At 40.0% G+C, this 22,542-nt stretch overlaps 1 protein-coding gene across 10 annotated transcripts in view; it reads left to right on the top strand.

Annotated features, from left to right (window-relative positions):
• Nucleotides 1-3,761: 3,761 nt before the first annotated feature.
• The window catches only part of MTA3 (metastasis associated 1 family member 3), a 196,708-nt gene continuing 177,927 nt past the window's right edge, over nt 3,762-22,542 (top strand). For 7 of the 10 annotated variants that reach the window (XR_006343568.1, XM_043918149.1, XM_043918146.1 and 4 more), the window contains exons 1-3: nt 3,763-3,903; nt 5,594-5,661; nt 12,616-12,709. Coding sequence is in view for 9 of the 10 variants with exons in the window: in XM_043918149.1 (XP_043774084.1) it covers nt 3,876-3,903; nt 5,594-5,661; nt 12,616-12,709 (190 nt within the window). In the remaining variant the exon portion in view is untranslated. Of the gene's footprint in view, nt 3,904-5,593; nt 5,662-12,615; nt 12,710-22,542 lie in introns of all 10 variants that reach the window. The other 3 variants (XM_043918144.1, XM_043918143.1, XM_043918151.1) reach the window with 2 other exon arrangements.

Below are 22,542 nucleotides of genomic sequence, written 5' to 3'. Positions count from 1 at the left end.
TCAGAATTTTTCCAATCAGTAGGATCTTTGCATTAGGTGGGCAAAGATCTTCTTTGCTGTGGTCTGAGTCATTCCTACAAAGGTTCTTTGTTGTATCCCTCAACACTTCCCATTGCCTTTTAGGATTCTACTTTCTGACCCCACACCATATACTGTGGCCATCTCCCATTCAAACCCACAGCACTCTAGCACTCCATAGGTGTGCTAGAAAAAAATCTCACAAAACAAAAACACACTTAAATCATTTAGGGTACCCTTCCAAAGGCTCATCCCTGTCCACCTTTGATTTCCAGTCCCTTTTCCAGGACCTGGAGGCATTGTTGAGCCTAGAGAAGGAACCTCCTTGTGGATGCCACCAAATGGCTGAGCTTGCTCTCCTTTGAGAGCATGAGAGCACCATGGCCTCCTAAAATACACACTTCCAAAAGTCAAGACCTTCTGAGATTGGCCCTGGCTTTTCATGTTTTTGGAGGATCAATGGAAGAGAAGGCCCCAGGACTGGAGAAGCTAGGAAACTCTGACTCTGGTTTTCTTTCCCTTAGGGGCTCAATTGCTTTGATTCTTGCTTTCTGCTGGAATAGTTATCTGCTGGTACAACCCGGCCACCTTGGAATAGCTGAGACAGATTGGCATTTTTCCAATAAAATTTTGCTAAATGACAATGTAAGTTAATAAAAGAAAAGAAAGGGGGAAAAAAAGAGAGAAACAGATCAACGAAAGCACAAAGGACAAGCTATGGTACTTTATCTAAAGCCTGTTATCTGGTTCCAGATTAATTACATTCTAGACCCCCAGGCTCCTTTTTTTTTCAGGCTCCTTTCTTAAGTTCAATATCACAAAGCTCCCAGACTCTGGACAGCCCTATCTTGTGTTTTTTTTTTTTCCATATATAAAAACTCCATCCTGATGTTGAAGCAAAAACCAACACTCTGTCTTATCTATAGCTTCCTTGCAACATCCACTTTTCCAGCTAAGCTGTAGGACTCTGGGGATTGACACAGAGAACATTCTGGGCCTTTTGGCAATTCCTTATCATGATTCTTTAATCACAGCAGTCATGCCAGGAAATTTTACCCATGGAGAGGCTGGACTTTTCCTGAAGTTTCTGGCACAATCTGAGAGACCCCTCTGTTTTAGTAATGAGGATGACTGGAATAGAGAGAAAGCACCTACTAAGTATAAAGCTTAATACGTTCCCCAAACTTTGTATATTTCACTTTTTAGTACAAGTGTTAGAATTAGGTGTCAGTAGCTAGTAATGATTTGTAGAACTTGAGGATCAGAGGGGTCAAGCAACTTTTAAAGCCAAACAGCCAAGCTAGGAGTGAAGTTGGGGCTAGTTGGTGACAAGTTTCTGATCTGAACCACGCAGCCTGAGGAGGTAGAAGTGCCTTGGGTTCTTTGAAGCTACCGGCTTTTCCACCCTTCTTTGTGTTTTTTTTTTTTTTTCTATGTACAAACATTTGCTGAACTCCTTTATACACATACTTCTTTGCTATTTGGAAGTATAAAAGTTTCATAGACAAAAGTCCCTGCATTCAACACTGCACCTAGTTCTCTATGTTAAGTCCATCATTCATGGGCACTTATTCTTCCAGATACTGAGCACCTATTATGTAGAAGACACTGGCCCAGGAGCTAGAGATGCAAGAGGTTACACACAGAATCTAGAGGAAGGAAAGAGCCTGGGTTCTGCCACCATCATTACTTCCAACTAATTCTATGCCCCCAAATTTCCGAGGCCTTTCATGGGGGAATGGGGGTGGGTTGGGGCTTCTGGATAAGGCTGTTCCTAAGGAGGTAGGTATGGATGGAAGACATTTTCTTGGCACTTTTTGCCCATTTATTGTGGTTAGTATCTGGTAAGGTGCACAAAGCTGGGGAAATGAGACAGGCAGACAAGGAACTATCAGAAATACAGAGATATTTTGAAGGGGAGAAACTGCTTACTTATTTAAAAATAATGGGAAAACCCTTTAATAGAGCTTGCGACCTATTGTTCCTTTAGAGTTTATGGTTTCCAGGTGGCCTTTCCACTTGGAGACAATCTTCCTGGTTTAGAGCATTCTAGGCCAAAGGAAAGGGCTGAATTATCCCAACACTGCTGCCAGTTTATGGTTTAACTCCAGCTAACTTATTCAGCCTATTTACGTGTCAGCTCAGAAATGGAGAGAGTGATGTCAGATACGTCACAATGTTTTCTGTGGAATCTCCAGTAAAGGGATTATGATAAATAACAGCTATGCAGTATGCATAACGGAACAGCTTTACTTTTTTCTCTAGGTCAAAAGAGTAGATGTGAGATCACAATTTGACTCACAGCGTGAAACCTTTGGGAATCTGAAACTTGCTTGAGTTAAAAAAAAAAGCAGCAGACACCTGTTATTTGCATAGTGCTCTTTGCTGAATGGTTTACAAAGCATTTTAAGATATAATCACAACCGTTCCTTACCCCACCTGTGAGGTGCAATTAGTGTGTCCCCATTTAATACTTGAAGAAACTTGAGTTACACAATCAAGGTAATTCAGGCAAAGATGCTTTATATTTTTATTTTTTTATTAAAGTGCTTTATATTTCATTTTTTGCTTTCCATACTATTGTTTTTACCTCAATTTGTGGTAATGGACAATCACAAATGCCACCACCAGACAAAGCAGAACACAGCCTCCTTTTCTGGGGACACTTCTCATCCACAGACGCCAAACCCAGAGTCAACAACACAAGGTCGTAAAGCACCAGAAACTCCAAACAACCCACAACAGCAAGGGATCCTCTTCATGTTTATTACCCAACAATATCTGGGAGTCCTTTGGAATGGATTGGCTTCCCCAAAGAAAGTTGTTTGTGTTTATTTAGGGGACAACCAGCTCAGATTCAACTCTATTAGGTTCTTTGTTTCTCTGAGGATCTGAAGGCTGAGAAAACAGGGGTTGTCGAGAGAATTTGCCCGGGAAAATAATAACTTTAAAAGCATTAGGCACATAACCAGTTAACAGTCCATCAACAGCAAGCTGACGGGCACCATCTCCTCCTTTGAGGAGTTGGGGTGACAGTGAACTGTAGGCCCTGTTCCCCTAACGGCAAAGGAAGCCCCCCTCCTCTAATGGTCTCTTCTCCCAGCCCGGCTGCACTGCATATAGGGCCTGTCTAGAGGCAAGGCCTCCAGGTGTGGGGAAGTGGGTTCTGCTCATCCTGGTTTTGGGGTGAACGCGGATTGACACGCCAGTGGAGTTAGGGTGGAGTTGGAAGGGGGTCAGTTTTCCTAGTCCCGCCATCCTCTAGGTCTCTGCCCCGGGAAGCTGCAGTCACCTGGCATCCCCTTGGCTCCAGGGCCTTGGGGCTTCAGGCCGGTTGCCTTAACCTCACCAGGAGGAAGGCGCCCTGCTGCGAGCACTTATTTGCATCCAAGTGTTTGCATCCAGACTGGTGCTCACGTGCTGGAGGTCACACTGCCTGGAGGTCTCCAGGGACAGAGGCGGGGAGAGGAAGCCCAGTCTCGGGGTGGGCAGGTGCCGGGGTACGCTAGCTGGGGCGGCAGGCATCGGCCTGGGCCAGGACCCCAACCCTAGGACCCTCCACTTCCAGCAAGGTCCCCCCAAACCGCACCCCGCTCCCCAATTCCCTGCTGATCCCAGGCGCTCCGGCCTCCCCTGGCCGGGCAACTCGGCCCTCCCTAGCCCTGCGCCGGGGGCGGGCACCTGCCCCCACCCCTGGGCGTCCCCTCCCCTTCACTTCCCCCTCCCCTTGTTCCCTCCCTTCCCTCCCCCCCGCGGCGAGGAGTCGGCGGCGGCCGAGGCTGAGGCGGCGGCGGCGGCGGCGGCGGCGGCAGCGGCGGGCGGGGCTCGGCTCGGGCTCCGCGGGCGGGCGGGCGGACATGGCGGCCAACATGTACCGGGTCGGAGGTAGGAAGGCTCGGCCCGACCCGGCCCGTCTGGGAGCGGGCCCCGGGAGTGGGGGGGTCGGGGCGAGTTCGCCCTAACGGCTGGCAGCCACGGGCGCCCGGGCTGAGGGCGCAGGCGGCTGGGGGCCTGCGGTGGGGGCCGGGGCTGCCCACCCCCGCCCCTCCCCCTCCCCACCGTGGCCCGCAGAGGGGCCGGGGCCCATCCACACCCCCGCGCCCCGCCCCAGGTCTCAGGGCCAAGCCTGTACTTGAGGGTCTGAATTATCACGCACCCCCACCCCCCACCCAGGAAACCCACATGGGGGTGGGGGCCGTCAAGCCCCTTCAGAGGGTGGCTTATCCTCGCGTGGCATCCTGGCATTGGGGGTTTGGAGAGGGTAGAGGGACACTCACCCCCCTCCGCCACTCCTCCCCTTCCTGGGGGTGGGTGTGGGTGGGGGCGATGGGGGCCCAGCCAGGGGCACAGCTGGATGGGCCTGTTTGCGGGGACAGGGCCCGACACCTCTCCGTCGTCACTCTCCCTTCCGTTTCTTGTCCGGTTCCTCCCCGCCCCCCGCCCCAATAATGGGGCTCAGAGGGGCCAGGGCACCGCAGCCTGGTCTGGGGAGTTGAGCTCTGCCTGGACGTTCGCTCTACTGTCTGCCTCCTTCCCAGCCTTCTGCAGGAGAGAGAAATAAGGTCAAACAAACTTTCTCCCTACTCACGACGCCCTCCTGTCTCTTTCCTGGTGAAATAATAATTCAGATAAGTGGCGTGTTTGTGTGTGAGACGTGCTCTTCTTCTGCTCATTAGCCGAGCTTCTTGATGGATGGTGGTGGGAATGGCCTGGCTAAATGAGGCCACTTTGCAGAAGGGAGAAGGGAAAGAGCCACTAAGCTAGACAATACAGCCCAGCCTCTCAAATAAACACACAGTGGGGAGTTTCCAGTGAGCCTATTAGATGACAGGAAAAACCACACTTGAAAATTTTATCCTTTTTGTTGAAAGGCTGCAGCAATTTCATTATAACAAGACCCTAAAGGGATCTGGATTAAATTTGGTAAATGAGGTATTCAAAAAAACCGGTATCTAAAAAATAAAAATAAAAAACCAATATCACCTCCAGAGAGCTCTGCCTCTCAAAAAGTGACCTGTCTCCTTTCTCCCTGCCCCCATCCTCCGGATAGAGCTGTGAAAAAGTTGGTCATGGTGCTTCTGCTCCGCTCACCTGATTTTTTTTTTTAAGTTGGTGATTGAAATGTACTTTGGGCTGCTAAGCCTTTCAAGATGCTCTGAATTTGTCTTAGGTCAATAGTTTTATGTGAGAAGCATACTCCAGGGCAAATGGATTGGAGTGAAAAGATGTGGAAGCAGTTAGAGTATGAAAGACACATGTTTAGTCAACCCCGACTCTCAGTGATAAGAGGTGTCTTTTTGTTTATTATTAAAAATTTGACACATGTGGGACAAGAGTCTAGGAGAGCTTGAATAAAACATTAATCGAAGCGAAAATGCCAGGAAAATAAGGATCTGTGAATGGTAGGCACAGGAGAGAATATATTAAGTTTGCATTACTAAGTTTGCTTTTACCAGGGAATGAATTATGGGCGTGCTTCATTTTGAATGTGAATTACCTAATATAAAAAGTCACAGATTGGCACATGTGAACTTTCTGTTGAAAAGATTAAGCTCTTTACTTCCTTTGCTTACAGATTATGTCTACTTTGAGAATTCCTCAAGCAATCCGTACCTCATCAGAAGGATAGAAGAACTCAACAAGGTATACACTGAGTGTTCTTGATTCTAGTATTAAGAAATATTTGTTTCCCATTGAAGGATAAGTGGGTAAAAGGCATAAGAGGTGATTTTACTTGCAGTTCCAGACTCTTTGAAAGTATGAATTTCAGCTTAGAGAATTGTGCAGGATTCCGAATATTTCACTTTTTATAATTACCTCTGATATTAAATATTGATATTGAATATGTAACATCTGCAGATTTCTTTAAATTGCTTGGAGCTTCTCCGAGCAGGCCACTCCAGTAACTCAGTCTCTTTTTATATTTGAAGTCATAATTTGTGTTTCTTCCTTTTTAGTGAATTAATTTTTTCCTCTTTCAGCTTGAGAAGGAAGACGTTAGGAAATATAATATTTAAGGGAATTTGTAAAATTCTAGATTAGGCTAACTAATAAGAATACAGTATTGGTATAATTATAAAGTGGCTTTTTTGGTACTGTAGGCCAGAATAAATAAAACTTACACATTGTTTTGTCCATCATCGAGGGTGTCCAGGACAGCAGCAGCATAATGACTGTTGGCAATAGTTCAACTTTTACAACGGAGGCACTCGAATAGTCATAAGCGACCTGACCAAAAATTTCTGGTGGGTCAGAGTTACCTGTGTAGCTGGTGAGAATTCTTGCGGTCAGAATGTTTGGGGGCTGTCTAGCTTATACTTTGCCCCCAAAATACCATCTGGAGAGAGAATTCTTACTGTAAAAATGTCTGGGGGCTGTCTAGCTAATACTTTTCTCCCAAAATACCATCTGGAGACTGGTCCAGTTTTGAGTCCCTGGAAGCCACGTCTGGCCAAGGGCATGCCTGGCTTATTAGCTTGGACGTCCTGGTTCACTTTTGGGGATATCCTGGCGATGTTGCATTTTAAAAACTTCTGTAGAATTTGAGACCACCAACCACCAAATGAAGCACATGGCTGCAGGGTTAGGTCAGTCTGTGGATGGAAACTGCTGAGATGTCTTCCGGAAGTGCTTCTCTTTTATGTTATTGATGTAAGGTATAAGAATTTAGGCAATTCCAGGAAATTCCTTTGTAATCCAGTGGTTTGGGCTCAACACTTTCACTGCCACAGCCTGGGTTCCATCCCTGGTTGGGGAGGAAAGATCCTCTAAGCCACTCAGTGCCGCACACACACAAAAATTGTTTTAAATAAAAGGCTTCATGAAGAATTTCGGCAATTCCACACTGTTTATGGTATCAGTTTATTTAGAAAGTTAACTAGGATTCAAAGAAAAATATTGGCCTATGAGATTGGTATTCTCTGGCTGCTCCCTGCTTTGTTTGTTCATTTGGCTCTAAGCGCAGTAAACTCTCTCTTGGCCGATACTGTTTTTCTTTGGCCATGCTGTGTGTGTGTTGTGGGATCTTAGTACCTGACCAGGGATTGAATCCAAGGCCATGGCAGTGAAAAGAGTCCTAAGCACTGGACCATCTTGGCTCTTGCTCATAGGCACTCACCTTAGTACTGTCTAGTTGTTTGCAGTTCCTTGTACCTTGCTTTTTCCCCCATATCATTTATCACCTTCAAATATACTTTATGTGTTTATAGGGATACCTCAGAGATATTGTGGGTTCGGTTCAGACCACTGTAGTAAGGCAGATATTGCAGTAAAGCAAGTCACATGAATTTTTTAGTTTCCCAGTGCATATAAAAGTTAAGGTTTACACCATACTGTAGTCTGTTATGTGTAAAAAATGATGTACATGCAGGGATTTCCCTGGTGGTCCAGTGGCTGACTTTGAGGTCCCCAGTGTAGGGGGTCCGGGTTTGATCCCTGGTCTAGGGATGATCCCACATGCCACAACTAGGAGTTCTCATGCTACAGCTGAAGATCGCCATGTGCAGCAACCGAGACCCAGTGCAGCCAAAAAAAAAAAAAAAGATGTGCATGCCTCATTGAGAAATACTTTATTGCTAAAAGAAATGCTAGCTGTCATCTGAGTCTTTAGTGAATCATAACATATATTAAAGGTCACCATTACAAATGGGTCATAATAATGAAAAAGTTTGAAATGTTGCAAGATTTACCAAAATGTGACAGACACTAAGTGAGCAAATGCTGTTGGAAAAATGGCACTGATAGACTTGCTTGACCCATCAGTTTGTAAAGAAACACAGTATCTGTGAAGTTGAGTGAGCCCAAGTGCAATAAAATGAGGTGTCCCTGTATTTTCATTTCCTGATTTTGCAAACTAGAGTGAAAGCTCTAGGTGTGTAGTGATCTTTTCTGTTCACTAATGGATCCTAAGTGCTTTAGAATAGTGGCTGGCACATAGTTAAGGCATTCAGTAAATATTTCTTGAATTAGTGAACTTCTCAGATGTCTGATGTTAATACTTGTACATGGCTTTACTGGTTACAAGTACTTTGGTTCATTCATTTTACAAATATTTCTAAGAGCCTGCTACCTGCCAGGTACTTTTAGATACCCACTTTTAGGAAATGAAGAATGAACGAGATAGGTCTAGTAGTGAAGATAGACATCAGCCAATTAATTCCACAAGCAGAAGGAAAATTGCATCTGTGCTAAATTTACAAACATCAGAGCATGGTGCTCTGGAAGCATATAATCTAGGGACTCAAGTTTGTCACCACTTGAGCCTCACAGTACCTTAAACTTTTAAAGTAGATGCATCATGGATTGTTGGGAAGCACCCCATGGTTAGGTAACTTAAATGTCTGGGTTACATATTTAGCTAAAACCTGGATTATTTCAGACTCCATCATTATATTACTGTTTACTTTGAAAGGCCCTCTCCTCCTCCACATCCTCACCTTCTCCCTCTCCCTCTGCTTTCACAAGAAATCATTAATATACTAACAGTCCTTAGGGGACTAGGGCTCACCAAATTGTGAGAGATGAGATCCTCTGTAATTTCAGAGAATGGCAATTTGAGTGGATGGAGTATTGATTAAAAGGAACTGTGATTGGCTAATTAATTATTAGATATTTACATAGGACCTTTATTTTTGAAGGAGTGTGAAAGAGAGATTTCATTTTTAAGTAATTCATTAAATATTTCTTGAGTTTTTATTATATAGCAGGTACCATGCTAGGCTCAGAGATACTACAGTGACCAATATGGACATAGTCTTTGCTATGCACGTAGTCATTGGTCTACATAGTGTGTAGACCCACACAGGGTCTACATTCTCATGAGGGAGACACAGAAGAAGATGAGTGAACAGGTATAAAGAAAATTATCATAAATGGTGTTAATTTCTACAAAGGAAATAAGCCAGAGTCTTGACAGAATAACAGATTGCTTCCTTGGAATAGGGATTGGACTTTAAGGACATTGAAATAGAAGCTTAAAGGATGAGGAGGAGGTAGTCTTCTTGGGATTGGGGCCATAAGAGTTCCAGAAATGCCCTGAGTGGGTCAGAGGTCAAGTTGGCCAAGTGGGGAAATTTAACATGATTGGAAAAATCCAAATAATTTGAGAATGCTTGATACATTCTAATTGATAAGCTAAGAGAAGGGACATTAACCTATTTTATTAACTTTCTTCTAATTAAGTAGGATGTGTTTTAGGATTCTCTGGTGGTCCAGTGGTTAAAACTTGGTGCTTTCCCTGCCGGGCCCCAGGTTCAGTCCCTGCTCCGGGAACTTAAGATCCTGCAAGCTGTACAGCATGACCAAAGGAAAAAAAATAAAAAGAAATATATATATATCTCTTAACAAAATTCCTAGGATAAGCTGTTTGTCACTATTTTTATACAAAATTCACTTTTATAGGTTGATAGTTCCTTTTTTTTTTAATCTTATTTGAAATGTTACTTGTCAGCTAGAAAGCAGAACTAAGTATTTTCTTTTTTTTTTAATTAAAGAATAGATTTTTGTCTCAGGTTTTTTTTACCCCCAAGAACTTTCAGTTGCAAAACTAAAGAATATAATGGGTTGATGAAAACAGTTCAACATTATTATCTTATATTCCCTCGTTTCCTCTTCTCTAAGTTGTACTCAGATAGAGTGGTGATGATCTTTTGGAGGAAGACTATAAAGTTAAAATAGAAAACAGCTTTTGGGAAAATTTGAGTTAGTCACTCTAGTTTGGGTGTTGCTCTTCTAAAGATTCAGTCCGCACACATGTTGAAAGAAAGCTTTGTGCATGTAATAATGAGGTACAGTCTCAGGAAGTTTTGGAAATTATGCTTGTGGGTAAATTTGATGTTATTTGCTATGGATATATTTTTTGGGTGTATTATGTTGTATAATTTGTGTGTATCTTCATATTTTGTATATTTTATTAGCCATCCAGTTTGCCCTGAGATTTATTTTAATGTTTAGGGCCTTTTTTTGGTGGGGAGAAGGGAGCCACTAACTTGACCATCTAATCTTGTCCCCCATCCCAATCTATATTTGCACATATAAGATTTTACACATAATTTCAGGAGATCCCCTCAAAGCCCTTTTGATGGAACCCAAATTAAGGCCCCTCCTGAAGTTTAGGATTTGTTGGGAATAAGGACAGAAATTGGGAAAAGAAAGTTCCTTTCCATTTGTTCTAGTTGAAGCAGACCGTGGACTTTCCATGTTGGAAAGTGTTTTGTTATTTTGTTTTTTAAGAATGTGCTTGCTTAAGTTGAGGATAGAAATGGACATTAGTATGAGGTGGACTCAAAGCCCCTTATTGCTGGAGGATGTTTTTCTAACCGTGTTTGACAGAATAGAGATTTAAGAGACTGCACCCTAAGTGGAGAAAAGAACATAGTACATTGCTGTTCATTGTATGTTCTTCTTTATACCTGTCTCCACTTTTCCCACCTGGGGGTTTGTTCAGATCTTTCTTTTTTCTTAGACTACTCTGTCCTCCAGGCTCCACCTATTGGACTTTCTTTCTTTTCTAACCAACTAAGGACCCTGTACCCCTTTCCTCCTCCTTGAAACTTTTTCTGCTCTTTCCCCAACTGGTGGTACTTCCTGCCTCCAGCAGTTAGAAGTGGAGTCTGGAGGGGAAAAGAAAGGAGTAAAGGAAAATAGTGTTGGTAATTTGTCAGGAATGTTTTACTTTTATACTTAGGTTATGGGGAACTGGTGAAGGTTTCTGGGTGACGACATGATGCCCACTTGGCTCTGGAAGGTTGGAGAGGAGGTGCCATATGAACAGGCATCTCTGCTGGAGCGGAGGCTTCGTGAGGGTGGGCACCGAGCGGCCCCAGCACTTAGCTCACGCTGAGTGAGGCGCAAGAAGAGGGCGGAAGAGCTTTGGTGACTGTGTAGACACAGCTTTTAGCCTTGGTCTTCAGAACTGTGCTGCTTAAATTATTTGGGGTGGAGGAGTTTTAAAAATATTCAATATCTTAGGCTGCTTTTGTAAAATTTGAACGAGAGTAGAAAAATGAAATTTAAAGTAGGCTTATAAAAATGCAAGCCCCATTTTTTGTTATTAGATTCAAAAGATAGGAAATTAACTCAAATACCATAAGACCCTTAATTTCTGTACTGATTTCTGTTACACAGTAACAGTTGTGTACTGGGCCTTAGACTACAGTTTCAGTAGTTCACCTTTAGGAGGAATACTTGAAGGGGGGGTGTGTGTGTGCGCGCACATGCACGTGTGCGTATAATAGAGAAGAGGAATTCTGTAGCTGTAAACTACCTAATAGCCAAGTGTGTACATGATTCAGGAGAGAATATTTGTTTTGAGCTATGCCTGTCTCCCACAAGCAGGTTTAAATAAGAATTTAATTGGCTTTATAGAGTATCCCTGTTGAAGGAACTCATCAGTGAGGCAGAAGAAAAACATGTATACCTTAAAACTCTTGCTTTAGGTTTTTAATATGCTTTTGTCTCAAGAAGAGAAAAAATGATAAAGCATGGGTAATTGAAGTCATTGATAGATTTTATTTACATGAAAATATTGGCCTGTTCATTTGGCAGACTGTGGGATCATTGCTTCTGGAGGATGTATTTGATCACGATATTGTGAATTATAGAAGCACTTTGGTTAGGATTTAATATGATTTCAATTTTAAGGGGCAATATTTCTACAAGACTATTCTTCATTCTAGAATACTGCTGCTGAACTTCATAAAATTGACACATTTACTGCAGCACATACATATTCTTATTTCTTTGTGTCTGAGTGTATCAGTAAGCCCAGAGAAATTCTGAAAATTTGTTCTCAAATTTGTTTGGAATTGGAGGTCACAATAGCATTTTATTGTAATCTATGTGTTTTTACAGTGAACTTTGTAGTGAACGATTGACCTTGAAAGCGCTCAGAATTCATGAAGAATAGGAGGGTAGGAGCCTGGGCCCCAGCTGCAGTAAATTACAGTCTAACTGAATATTGATTGCATTCTAGACTGTAGTCAAAAAGAAATAAGAGCTTCAGTGTTCATAACTCAAGGCTTTTAATACTTTCATATGTGAAGGTAGACCAAATTCTACCAAGAATATTGAGCATTATGGGTTCATAGATTCCCTTGAGCTGAGAATGCTTTCCCAAGCCATCTGGTCCACCTCATCTGTTGATTTGCCCTGCACCTGCAAAGTGTCACCATCCATCGAACACAGGGGTCTTTAGAAGGAGAGGCTGGGTGACTTTGCGCTTAGTCTGTGCCTCTGGGAGAGGGTTTGGAGGACTTACATTTAAATGTTTTAAGTTATGCTGTGGCTTTTTAAATTTGGGGGATTAGTTTCTTAAGGCTAATCAGAGTTAACTATGTCTGGCTTTAGCCATTAAAGCTGTCTGATCACTTTAGTTTAATTGATGCCAGTGAGTTATTTTATGTTTGACATTTCAGTTTCACTTGAAACTTTTACAAATGTTGCTAGTTCTTATTTGAATTTTTTAGCTCTCTATCCTGCAGCTGTGGTTGGCACAGTAAGTGAGAGTGATCTTATAATTGTGCTGTCTCTAGTTTTGTTTTATAAACTACTTGAGTCTAATATTCAGTCCAGATGACTTTTATTTTTCTTATTTCTTAGACTGCAACTGGCAACGTGGAAGCAAAAGTAGTGTGCTTTTATAGACGACGAGATATTTCCAACACGCTTATAATGCTTGCAGACAAGCATGCTAGTAAGTTAATTGTCTTTTTCTTGGAAAAAACTTAAAATGTGTTTTGAGTCTCTTTTTTTCATGATACTAGGAAGAATACTGTGTTACCTCTAACTTTTTAGTTTCCCATGTGTTTTCCTCTTAGTTTAGATGGGAGTAGGTTTTTTGGGTGGCTCTTGGTTTTAGTATGTATATTTTTAGGATGCAACATATATTTATTAATTAGTCAAAAGGTTGAAATTAGAAGTCTTTGCAAATAGGCTTTAGCAGACAATCAGGGCAGTGTTTTGTCATCTCCCGTTTTTCACGGTGGTTTGAAGTTTTGAATATGAGGAAATTAATACTTCACTGGTATTTTGGAGGACTTTTTTTCCTCCTCTCTGAAACAACTGGGTTATATTTACTGTTTGTAAAATTCTGAGTGTTATTATATGTTTGTAGTAGTAGGTATGTGTGGGGAAAAAAGTTTGCTAAAGAAAGAAGTGCAAGGTGATAATGGAAAATTCTTGAAGGTAGCAGCTCTGAGTATTTCCTTGCAGTTTGTCATTTTGTGTTCTTTCCTCCCAGTCAACAGCTTTGACACATCCTAGCACCCCCCCCCCCCTTTTTTTAAAGCAACAGAGGATCAGTGAAAAAGTGATTTAAATTTTAAAAAAGAAGTAAAGTAGTTTAAGTACTTTGTCTTAAAAGCCATTTTCATCCTTCAAAATATGTAATAAGATTAGGACCCTATGTATGTGTGGGTGTTAGTCACTCAGTCGTGTCCGACTCTGCGACCCCATGGACTGTAGCCCACCAGGCTCCTTTGTCCATGGGATTCTCCAAGCAAGATTACTGGAGTGGGTAGCCATTTCCTTCTATATATGTATGTGTATTTTTCAGTTTAATACTGTGATGTGTCAAACTCTGGTCTTGGGGATCCTCAAGCTTGTGAAGTGTTTTGGTAAGGGGGGAAAGGAGGCTGTTGTGCAAACAGGTTGGTTCTCTGTCTGCCTGAGATTTCCCCACTGTGTTGCCAATTTAACCAAGCAGATTGGTAGTCTGTCTTGTAACTTAAATTCCTACTATATTTTCTACTGTAGTTTTATATATATATTTTAAATTTCTTTCCATTTTTGTAGAGAAAGTGTTAATTATGATATGGGTTATTCTGTAGTATTTTACAAATTATATATTGACAGATTCAGGGCAGTTGTATTTGTTCCTCATGTATGAGATCAAAGTATTGCTTTTTAAAATGACGTACTAATTAGTTATTTATGTGTAGCTGAAATCTAGAAATTCAACGTCATTAAAGCATGCAAAACTATTTGGATTTTATTCACCATTTACAACATAAACTTAAGAAACATAAAATGTCTCACTGATATTCATGTACTTTTGGACTTAGTTTAGCTTCTCATGTAATTTGTCATTGCAAAGGTAGTGAGGTGTCGAGATTGTTAGGGAGTTTGCTGACTGCTTGCGGAGGGTCTCAGTATGGCTGCCTTTTGGAGCTGTCTATTTTAGGCTTGAACATAGAAAATCAGGTATTTCAGAATTGATTAGGCTCTTTGTATTGACTCATAGAAATGAAATTCTAAGAAAATTAAGAATCAGTCAAACTACATAGTGGTAGTCATGCAGTTTAAAGCAAGACCTGGGTTCAGATTCTGGTTGGTTACTTGCTGCCTGCCTTGGCAAAAATTCTTAACTTCTCATTCATCTGCATTTTCCTTATTTGTAAAATGAGGTTGAAAAAAAAATCACCTCATTTTGAATTATATTTTTATCACAGTTAAGAAAAAATTAAAGGAGGGAATTCCCGGGCAGCACAGTGGTTAGGACTCCACGCTTTCATTACTGGTGGCCTAGTTTCAATCCCTGGTGGGGGAACTAAGATCCCACAGCCATATGGCATGGCCAAATATAAAAAAAAAAAAAAAACAAATCTAAAATTGCATACTTTAAGGAAAAAAATTAAAGGCTAAGGGAAAAATTATGCCAGCAATGATGTGATGACTCAAGGAATGATTTATAATGGGTGCTTAATAAATGTCAGTTTTCCTCCCTCAGTGATTTGTAGATCATCTGTTTGGATGGATTACTTCTATCTACATTTATCTGTTTTCTTCCATTATTTATTGATTTTATTCTCAAAATTAACTGTATATCCATGTACAATAGAGTTAGAGGTATTAACTGTACTTTTGTTTCGGTATTGACTAAACCTTCACACGAAGAGAATAAAAATTGCCAGAATAGTTCATGCTTTATAAAGAGGTTTTTAAGGAGGGATTAATGGAGAAAATGTCACATGAAAAACCAGAGTCCTGGATGTGGGTGCCACTTAATTTTCCTGAATCTTAGTTTTTCCACTTCGTTGTGGACTTCTTTAAAACTTTTTATTGCAGAAAATTTCAAACGTAAAAGTATAGGTATAATACACATGATGTTTTCCATTATTCTGCTTTAACAGTTATTAATACATGATCAATTAGTTCATCTAGACCCCTACTTGTCCCATTATTTTGAGGCTCATCAGAGAAATCTTACTTTTTTATCTGCATATATTTCAGAATATATTTCTAAAAGATACAGCCTCATCCAGACTTTGAGGAAATGCCAAGAATATACAAGGAGCTTCAGGATGCTCTTGACCCAGATCCAGCAGTTAACATTTTATCATTCTTTATATATATATAATATATATATATTTCCTGAACCATTTGAGAGTAAGTGGAGACTTTAGAGTGTTTTTCCTAAATGTACTAGAATTCTTTTACATAACCACAGTTTAGTGTAAAGTTCTCAGGAAACCTAGTATTTACAACAAAACTATTATCTCTTTCACAGTCCTTATTCAGATTTCATGTCTCAACAGTGTTCTAAGTAGCTATGTATTTTTTCCTTAGTCTAGGATAAAATCCAGAATCACACACTGTGTTTTATTGTTGTGTATCCTTGATAATGGAACCAGTTCCTCAGTCTCTGTTTTTTGACCTTAACATTTTTGAAGAAAGTAGGTCAGTTATTTTGTTGAATATGGTTCAGTTTCTGTTTGTGTAATGTTTCCTCATAATTAGATTCAGGTTATATATTTTTTTTGTAGGGATGCTGTAGTGATGTGTCCTTCTCCATCCATAGTGGTGATATTAGGTTTGATTACTTGGTTAAGGTGGTGTTCCTTTGTATCCAGTAAGTTATTTTGAGGGAGGTACCTGGCAACTGGGTTTCCCTGATAGCTCAGTTGGTAAAAAAATCCACCTGCAATGCAGGAAACCCCAGTTTGATTCCTGGGTCAGGAAGATCCGTTGGAGAAGGGATAGGCTACCCACTCCAGTATTCTTGGGCTTCCCTTGTGGCTCAGCTGGTAAAGAATCTGCTTGCAGTGCAGGAGACCTGGGTTCTATCCCTAGGTTGGGAAGATCCCCTGGAGAAGGGAAAGGCTACCCACTCCAGTATTCTGGCCTGGAGAATTCCATGTACTGTATATGTGACCCATCGGGTCACAAAGAGTAGGATGCGACTGAGCGACTTTCACTTCACTTCACTTCACCTGGCAACTACCTAAATATCTTGTTTTTGGTCCAACATCAGTGCACTTGTTTTAGCATCCATTGATCATTTAGGATTCTGTAAACATTGGTATCCTCAAATACCTAGTTTTCACATTTTTTCTTTTATAGTATTTTTTCATGTTTATAAATTGTTTACATCAGGATCCAAATAAGGTGATTGGTTGGTGAGACTCTTTTAAGTTTTTTTTTTTTTTTCTCATCCATTTTAATAATTGATAAATACTTCATGTAGCAAATGGAATCATACAGTTTGTGTGTTTTTTTGTGTCTGGCTTTTTACTTAGCATAATGTTTTCAAGTTTCTTCCATTTTATAGTATGAATTATATCATTCCTGTTTATAGTTAAGTGATATCATATTGGGTGGATGTACTACATTTTGTTTATTTATTCACCAGTTGATGGGCATTTGTATTGTTTCCTTTCCCGTAATTATGAATGATGCTGTTATGAACATTTCTGTACAGGTTTTTGTGGGGACATCCTTAAGTCTTTTAATCTGTAGATACCTGTTGTTTCGTATTCTATCTATCTCAGTATTTGGTTGAAGATACCGGGTGGTCCATCCTGTTGAGTTTTCTTTGGCTTGAAGTTTGTTGATTGCATCTCTGTTGTGTCCTTTATGTTTTGCTGTAGGTGGATAGTTAGATCCAGATTCTAGAGGGTCAAAAATCTAGGTTTTTTTTTTTTTTTTGGTGGAATGGGGTTCGGGGTAAAAGATCACTTCATGGGTAGCATTGTGTACTTCTGTTATGAGGTCTCTAAAGTATTGTTGCCTGTCTCTTTTTAGTAACATTTTACTTTGAAATAATCTAAGATTTACAAAAAATCTATTAAAAACATTACCAGGAATTTCATATGTCCTTCATTCAGATTCCCCAAATGTTAACAATTTTACTATATTTATTCTGTTATTCTGTCCTGTTTATTGTTTAGCCACTAAGTCACATCTGACTCTTTGTGACTCCATGGAGTGTAGTCCACCAGGCTCCTCTGTCCATGGGGTTTCCTAGGCAAGAATACTGGAGTGGGGTGCCATTTCTTTCTCTAGCGGATCTTCCTGACCCAGGGATTGAACCTGTGCTTCCTGCATTGGCAGGTGGACTCCTTACCACTGAGTCATCAGGGAAGCCCATTAATTCTATGTACATATTAATGTACTTGAATTGTCTGAAAATAAATTGATATATTTCCCCTAACCCCTAAAGATAACTTTAGTGTGTATCTTCTAAGAATGAGGATATTCTCTTTTCTAACACCAGCCTGATGATATATGAACTTAATCAGATTTTGTAAAATTTCCTACCAATGCCTTTTATAACAAAAAATTAAGAATTTTTAATTTTCTTTTTTTGTGGAGTTATAAGTCATTGACTGATGATTACTTTTATTCATTTATTCATCAAGGCTGTAAAAATTGTACATTTAAAACTATCATTCCCTCATGTGTTGCATGGAATATTTCTATGAAGAGAAATATTCCCTCTCTCAACCAGGTTGTTCTTCTGGTTTAGATCAGGTTAAATGCTTGATGAGGTTTTTGCCCTTTTTAGTTACCAGTTTTTCAAAAATAGTAAAAGTGGTTCCTGGGCTTCCCTGGTAGCTCAGCTGGTAAAGAATCTACTTGCAATGCAGGAGACCAGATTCGATCCCTGGGTTGGGAAGATCCCCTGGAGGAGGGTATGGCAACCCACTCTAGTATTCGTGCCTGGAGAATCCCTGTGGACAGAGGGACCTGGGGGGCTGCAGTCCACGGGGTCACAAGGAGTTGGACATGACTGAGCGACTAAGCACAGCACAGGGTGGTTCCTGGCATTCTCCAAAGATCACCAACTTACTTCTTTTTTAGTTTCATCATGAGTGCAAGTGTTTGTCCGTATTTGATATTTATTATCAATTATTATCTTCATTGACACTCAAGTTGTTTTGTCTTTGGCTAGTGGCGCTTGTTTTGGTTTGTCCTGGAGTCATTTTGAAATGATCCCAGGGGTCTTTATTATCTTACTTTCTGATATCGTAAGATGTTTCAGGCTCATCTTTTATACTTCTTGCCCCAAACCTTTGTCTCCAGAGTCCTGATTGCTTTTACTGGGAAATGGCCTTGGAGACCACAATCTGAGCGTTAAGGATGGATCTTTGAGAGAGGGTGGTGCTGTTCCTAGGTTGTTGTACATTTAACAGAATGTGCTATTTTGTGGTATATTCTTCAGAATCAAAAGAAATCCTACTTGAGTACTTGTTATTGATTCTTCTTTTCTAAGGTAATTTCACTGAAAGCTGGCATATGTACTTTTTTGAGTTTTAAAAGCAGCCATGGTTCCCTTAATCTAGAAGAAATGGGATTTCTCATTAAATGAGTGATACCAGTTTGGTATGGATCTGGTTCTCAGGACTGATGGATTCTTTGAAAATGAAGAATTTCATTCATACTCTTTTTGACTTTTCACTTATTTTAGATGTTTTTGACGAATTATGTATTGTGATTTTTAAAATGTAAAGCTTTAGGAAATTAAACTTTGTGTCACTTTCATTTTTAACCGGACAGGCAGACGGGTAAAGTGTTTTCTGTACTTGCAGCTCTCTTCCTTTCTTAGAGTTTTCTTCCAGCTTCTCAGTTGTGTCACTCACTCTGGGCTGAAGTTGGGACAGGGGAAAATGGCTCAAATGAGGATAGTTCTTTTACTTTCTAGCGCTTGTTCTGTTTGCCACTACTTTCACACCCACATGTGTGGAGCTTTGTGGAAGGAGAAAAGGAAGGGAGATGGGACAATTTTATTCTTCCTCAGATTTGTAAAACCACAGTTAGCTGTTGGAGAGAATCAGGGAGTTGATCCTGCCTACCTTAAGTCCTGTTCATAAAGTTTATCAACTTACTGATGTTTCTGACACTTTTGTGTTATTGTAAGTAGAGTCAGAAAGCAGGGTTGACATTAATCTTATAAGTTCAAACAATAAGACGCTATGGGATATGATATTGTTAGGCAGTAAGGTTGTGATTTGTTGAAGGTGAAAGGTGAGGTGACTTCTATACCTGGTTCTAATCACCACCTAGTCTGAGTCATATGCTCTTACAAAATGTTTTGGTGTCAGAGGGCATATTGGGAACTTTGTTTTTTAAGATTCATGCAGTATATAATTCAGGGTTATTAAAAAGATGTAGAATGTTTAATGTCTTAACAGAATTTTAGGACTAAAATGGGATTTTGTAAAAAAGTTGGCACTTCTTTTGAAAAGATTTAGAACCAGTAATCACAATTGATTGTTACGTCGTAGTACCGAAATTGGATGTTTTAAATACATGAGTTCTGTCCTTCCCAATTTTCTTTCCTGGCCTTAGCACACAGTTTATGCATTCTGAGTGCTTAGTGTTAAGTTCTTTAACGTTGAGACCATGGTTTTGGTTATCTTTCCAGCGTTCATGGGTCTTGTTCATTATAGTTGCTCCAAAAGTGTTTGTAGCTTTGAATTTAACAGGGGAACAGATTTGAAGAACAGCCAGGCTACCAGTTGTTTTGATTTAGCATCTTGGTTGGCTGAAAATAATCTGTGGTGGTTTTAAAATATGGTCCTTAGCTTCTTTGACATTCCTTCCATTGATAGGTGGAGTTCATGTCTTCTCCCCCAGGATCTGGGTGAGGTTGTAGGAGTAATACTGTATAACTCTCAAGGCTAGGTCATAGAAGGCCGTGCAGCTTCTACTTGGTTTTCTTGTAATGTTTGCTGTCAGGATATTTCTGCTGGAACTCAGCCATTATTCTGTCAGTACATGGAGTCTGCATTATACAGACTACATGGAGAGGCCATTTGTAGGTCCCATGGTTGACCTGTCTGAGCCCAGGTGCCACACATATGCCTGGAGGAGCCACCAGCTGATCTAGCCCCAGGCATTTGAGTTCGTGTTGAGGTCCCAGTCACTGTGAGCAGAGACAAGAGTTCTGTGCTTGGGCCCTGTCTGAATTCCTCACCCACTGAACATGTGAGGAAAGAAAAACGGTTGTTTTGTGCCATTAAGTTTTGGGGTGATTTGTAACTCAACGATAGATGATGTAACTGGGACAGGCTCATAATAGGTTTTCCTGTTATGGCATATTTTCAGTGACAGCTTAAAATCAATGTCTAAGCTTATGACTGCCTACTAAAAGTATTTAATGAACTATTAGTTTTCTTTAAGTAAACTTTACTTTCTTTTGACAGATTGATTAAACAAAGAGATCTTGTCCCCATGCCTTACTCCTTCCTTACAAATGATTTTTGGCCACGCTGAGCACGTCAGAAAAAATGCCCTCTTTATTATTCTGTAGTGAAATTTATTGATCATATAACTTATAATGTAAAAACAAAACTAAAACTCAATATTATGTTCTAAACTTTAAAAAGAGAAAAAATTTATACTAAGATAATAGAATATTTTGTAATATAATAGGATCATATACACTGTATTTCAATATGTGTAAATGCTGAGGCATGGCAATAGTGGAAGATACAATGAAATTGTGAAATGTTTGCACAGAATTACTAGCAATGCAGCAGTTATAAATTAGATTGATATTTTGTACTAGGAACTCTAATATTTGCTGAAATTTTTCAAAATGGTACTATTGGTATATTCTGAACAAAATGAAATACAGTCTTTCCTCTTTTTACATGACGACTTCATTGCTGGAAAAGTCAGTTATATTAAAACCATACCTCAAATATTTTGTGTTCTCATACATTCCCTGTAGCTTAGAGGGTAAAGAATCTGCCCGCACTGTGGGAGATCTGGGTTTGGTCCCTGGATTGAGAAGATTCCCCTGGAGGATGGCATAACAACCCACTCCAGTATTCTTGCTTAGAGAAAATCCCCATGGACAGGGGTGCCTGGCGGGTTACAGTCCATGGGGTTGCAAAGAGTTGGACATGAATGAGTGAATAAGCATATATATAAAATGGAATTTTCTCTAGTCTCAGATTACAGAATCATATTTTTCACTTACATAAATTCACACAGGGGAACTTCCATGGTGGTCCAGTGGCTAATACTGAGCGCTCAGTACAAGGGACCTGGGTTTGATCCCTGCTTGGGGAACTAGATCCCACAGGCTGCAACTAACTAAGAGTTTGTATGCCACAAATAAAAATTACATATGCCACAACTAAAAAAGATTCTGCATGCCTCAGCTAAGACCCAACATGGCTAAATAAATAAATATTTTTTTAAATGTCCAAAAAAAATGTCCAGAGGGACATTTCAAAGTCATGTGAATCATGGACTGTCCTTTGCTGTATTCCTATATGTCTATGGGATATCTAACATCCTTGTCTTCTGTCTATGAAATGTTAATACTGCTCCCATTGTGTTAGTACTGTCCACCCACCTCGCCCTTTCCAGAGGAGTCCCTGGGTTATGGGGTGGAACCATGGTGCTAAACACATTTTCATAAAGCAAAAGCTGTAGCTCACTGTTGACTAATATATTTGCTAATGTTCACCGTAATACTGGGACCATGGAAGTTACTCGGTGTGTACAAATTAAACAACAAAAAACTCTTAATATTTTCCCTAATTCCCCCAATTAAAGATTAAAGTTGCAAACAGTAAAAAGTTAAAGTTATTTATATTCAGCTAGGATTGATACTGTCTTGACCTAAAAGGTAAAAGAGAATTTGGCAGTACCTGGCAAATTAAAGCTCAGTGTTTTTATCACTGCATACTAATCATAGACAAGTGCCCAAAGAAGTGTGCATTGATAATAACAACAGCAACAACAAAAGAGAGAAGTGTAAGTGTCCAGCAGTAAGATATTGAACTAAGTAATAAATAAACTGTGTTTATATTCTGGAGTGCCTTGTAGCCATTTAAATGAATATATAGATTTGTGTGTATCATCATGGACAGATGGCACAATATATAAATGAATTAAGTAGTTTAGATGAATTTGTAGGATATAACTCTAGCTTTGAAATAAATATAAAGTAAAATTTTATAAACATTAATGTGTGAATTTCAATATATGTATGTGTACGTGGTATTCATGTACATATTAACCTTGTAAAACAAAAACAGTTATAAAGAATATTCAGAATAAGGAAATGTTTTGAAAAATTGAAATGCTATTGAAATAAAATAATGAATGAATAATAAATACTGCTAGATTTAAGTAATAAAAATAAATGAGAGAAAGGAATACATTGTTAAAAAGTAGCACACTTCCCTAGAGAAGAAGGGCAAGAATCTTTAGGTTAAATGGATGAAAGAAAGATACTTCATTTTAGAACACTAAAGAAAAATTGAGGATCCTAAAGTTTTTATAGAG

The sequence above is a fragment of the Cervus elaphus genome, chromosome 11 (assembly GCF_910594005.1).
Source record: "Cervus elaphus chromosome 11, mCerEla1.1, whole genome shotgun sequence".
NCBI classification, from domain to species: domain Eukaryota; kingdom Metazoa; phylum Chordata; class Mammalia; order Artiodactyla; family Cervidae; genus Cervus; species Cervus elaphus.
This window is presented reverse-complemented; position numbering and strand designations above follow the sequence as displayed.